At 54.8% G+C, this 3319-nt stretch overlaps 1 protein-coding gene across 1 annotated transcript; it reads right to left on the bottom strand.

The window, feature by feature from the left end:
* Positions 1-2018: 2018 nt before the first annotated feature.
* LOC125506273 (uncharacterized) lies at positions 2019-2995 on the bottom strand. Its single transcript, XM_087525034.1, has one exon. The coding sequence runs from the start codon at positions 2664-2666 to the stop codon at positions 2250-2252; it is 417 nt and encodes a 138-aa protein (XP_087381160.1). The 5' UTR covers positions 2667-2995; the 3' UTR covers positions 2019-2249.
* Between the last annotated feature and the right edge of the window lie 324 nt (positions 2996-3319).

The raw sequence follows: 3319 nt of genomic DNA, 5'->3' as shown, positions 1-3319 counted from the left end.
TTCGCCAAGCACTACGAGAGACGAGGAGGGAGAGGGGTAGGGCTGCGCCAACAGGAAGAGCAAATCACATGTGTTGGGCAGCCCCAAACCTCAAGTATATATAGGGGAAGGGGAGGGGCTGCGCCCCCACCTAGGGTTCCCTCCCTAGGGGTGGCGGCAGCCCCCAGATCCCATCTGGGTGGCGGCCACAAGGGGGAGAGGGGGAGGCGCACCTGGGGTGGGCCTTAGGGCCCATCTGCCCTAGGGTTTGCCCCCTCCCCTCTTGGAGGCGCCTTGGGCCTTGGTGGGAGGCGCCCCAGCCCACCTAGGGGCTGGTCCCTTCCCACTATTGGCCCATGTAGGCCTCCGGGGCTGGTGGCCCCACCTGGTGGACCCCCGGACCCCTCCGGTGGTCCCGGTACACTACCGGTGATGTCCGGAACACTTTCGGTGGCCAAAACCGTACTTCCTATATATCAATCTTTACCTCCGGACCATTCTGGAACTCCTCGCGACGTCCCGGATCTCATCTGGGACTCCGAACAACATTCGGTAACCGCGTACATACTTTTCCTATAACCCTAGCGTCATCGAACCTTAAGTGTGTAGACCCTACGGGTTCGGGAAACATGCAGACATGACCGAGACACCTCTCCGGTCAATAACCAACAGCGGGATCTGGATACCCATGTTGGCTCCCACATGCTCCACGATGATCTCATCAGATGAACCACGATGTCAAGGACTTAATCAATCCCGTATACAATTCCCTTTGTCTATCGGTACGATACTTGCCCGAGATTCGATCGTCGGTATCCCGATACCTTGTTCAATCTCGTTACCGGCAAGTCTCTTTACTCGTTCCGTAACACATCATCCCGTGATCAACTCCTTGATCACATTGTGCACATTATGATGATGTCCTACCGAGTGGGCCCAGAGATACCTCTCCGTCACACGGAGTGACAAATCCCAGTCTCGATTCGTGCCAACCCAACAGACACTTTCGGAGATACCCGTAGTGCACCTTTATAGTCACCCAGTTACGTTGTGACGTTTGGCACACCCAAAGCACTCCTATGGTATCCGGGAGTTGCACAATCTCATGGTCTAAGGAAATGATACTTGACATTAGAAAAGCTTTAGCATACGAACTACATGATCTTGTGCTAGGCTTAGGATTGGGTCTTGTCCATCACATCATTCTCCTAATGATGTTATCCCGTTATCAACGACATCCAATGTCCATGGTCAGGAAACCGTAACCATCTATTGATCAACGAGCTAGTCAACTAGAGGCTTACTAGGGACATGGTGTTGTCTATGTATCCACACATGTATCTGAGTTTCCTATCAATACAATTCTAGCATGGATAATAAATGATTATCATGAACAAGGAAATATAATAATAACCAATTTATTATTGCCTCTAGGGCATATTTCCAACAAAAACTTGGCGAAAGAGGCCACTAGAGGTGGCACATGCGACGTGGGCATGTGGTCCCGCATGACAGTCTACCCTTTGCTTCCTAGCAGCGCGAGGGATGAGCGCTAACGGGTATCCGTTGTCCTCTACATATTAGTGTAGATACATCTAGCTTCTTTATAACTCCCCAATGTGTCGGTTTCATCATTGTTCGAAAGTTTGACGGGCATTGGAGCAAGACTTCTTCCTGGCAAGTGGTGGCAACTCTGTGGGCTTCATTTTTGACGGTGCTCTTTGAGTACCAAGCATCGAGCTCTGGAGTGAAAATCCTAAGTCTAGCCTTCAATGGCTGTCCTCGGTAGAGGGCCTTTGCTCCCTTGTCGAAGACTATCTGGAGTCACCCTGTAAGAAACACTAGAATCTCAAACTATGAAGATTTGCCTTCTGGCCCCCACTAAGTGCATTTGACATTGACGCGGCAACGGTTTTACAACAGTGGCATCCCAGTCAGCACACAAGATATAAAAAAAATCAATAAAGTGGAAAGAAAAATGGAACAAAAAGAACATACTTGTTCCTCCCGATAAAACGGGACACGAGGCTAGTTGGAACAAAATAGACGAGCAAATGAGTTAACGTGTATATATAATCTCCGTACCAATGAATGAATGAACAAGTCACCAATATGTGTAGTACAAAAGTAGACGAATGAATGAACCAACGATCAATAGCTAGCTACGAGTGTGTCTGCGTGTAGAAACGTACAAACCAATCGCGTACGTACACTACACATGTTAATCAAGAACTCTGTCCTAGTAGAACTCTAATTAACCATTCACCAATCTAGACGAACAGCTCGAGCAGAACGGGCGGCGCCTGCGCCACCGCGGCGGCGGCGGCCTCCTGCTCGCGGTGCCGGCGCATGTGGCCGCCAAGCGCCTGGCCCATCTCGAACGCTTGCCCGCAGACGTGGCACTGGTGCCCCTGCTTCTGGTCCGTGGCCTTCCTGGGCTCCGGCCCGGTCCCGGCGAGGGCGAGCGCGAGCCCGTGGCGGCCTCGCAGGTGGCTGGTGCGGTGCCCGCCGAGCGCCTGGAACGTCGGGAACGACCGGTCGCACGTCTTGCACACGAACTCCCCACCGGCGGCGGCGGCGCGGCGCGTCCTCTTGGTGTTGCGGTCGGCGATGGCGCCGAGGGAGAGCGAGAGCGAGAGGGAGAGGGACACGAGCTGGTCCGCCGGTGCTCTCTGGTGCTTCGTCATGGAGGTCCGCCGAGCTGTGATGGATCGACTACTGATGAACCAAACCAACCGGCGAGAAGGTGTAGACTGCGGCCGGGAAATATATGATCACCGGAAGGTGTAGAAGCGCAGGTGGCTGGCTGTTCCTGTTGTTGCGAGCTTGTGATGCTGTTGTGTTTGGGTCGGGTGTGTGCGGCTCTATATATACGGCCTGGAGAGACGGGAAAGAGGAAGGCGACGTACGAGGGGCTAGCAGCCAGGTGGTTGGCCGCCGGTCACGTGCGCTCCACGTCGGGGCAGACGTCTGCGGGGCCAGGACTCGCCGAGGAGCGCGTCGCCATCGGCGGCCGTCTCTCTCCCTCGCTTCCTTCCTTGCTCACCACTCACCGGGACGCGCTTGGATTGGATAGATTGACGTCTACGTACGTGCTTTCGCGCCGGCTTCGCGACGGGGGAATCTTGGCCCACGGTGCTGGCTCGTGCTCCCAAAAAGGGAAGGCGCCGGCGGGATGCCAGAAAAGAGACAAGGCGTACGTTGGATGCGGTGCGGGGTCGACCAGATGGTGATGCCGCTGGTCGCCGCACCGGGGAAACGTACGTGCGCCGGGTCAAGTCCCACCCAGGAGACGTGGTCTCGCGCCCGACGAACGGGAATGGGCATCGCGAACCAGACT

This window comes from Triticum urartu, chromosome 5A (genome assembly GCF_056163025.1).
Source record: "Triticum urartu cultivar PI428250 chromosome 5A, HENAU_Tu73, whole genome shotgun sequence".
In the NCBI taxonomy this organism is placed as follows: Eukaryota; Viridiplantae; Streptophyta; class Magnoliopsida; order Poales; family Poaceae; genus Triticum; species Triticum urartu.
Note: the sequence above shows the minus strand (reverse complement) of the source record. Positions and strands in the feature narration are given on the sequence as shown.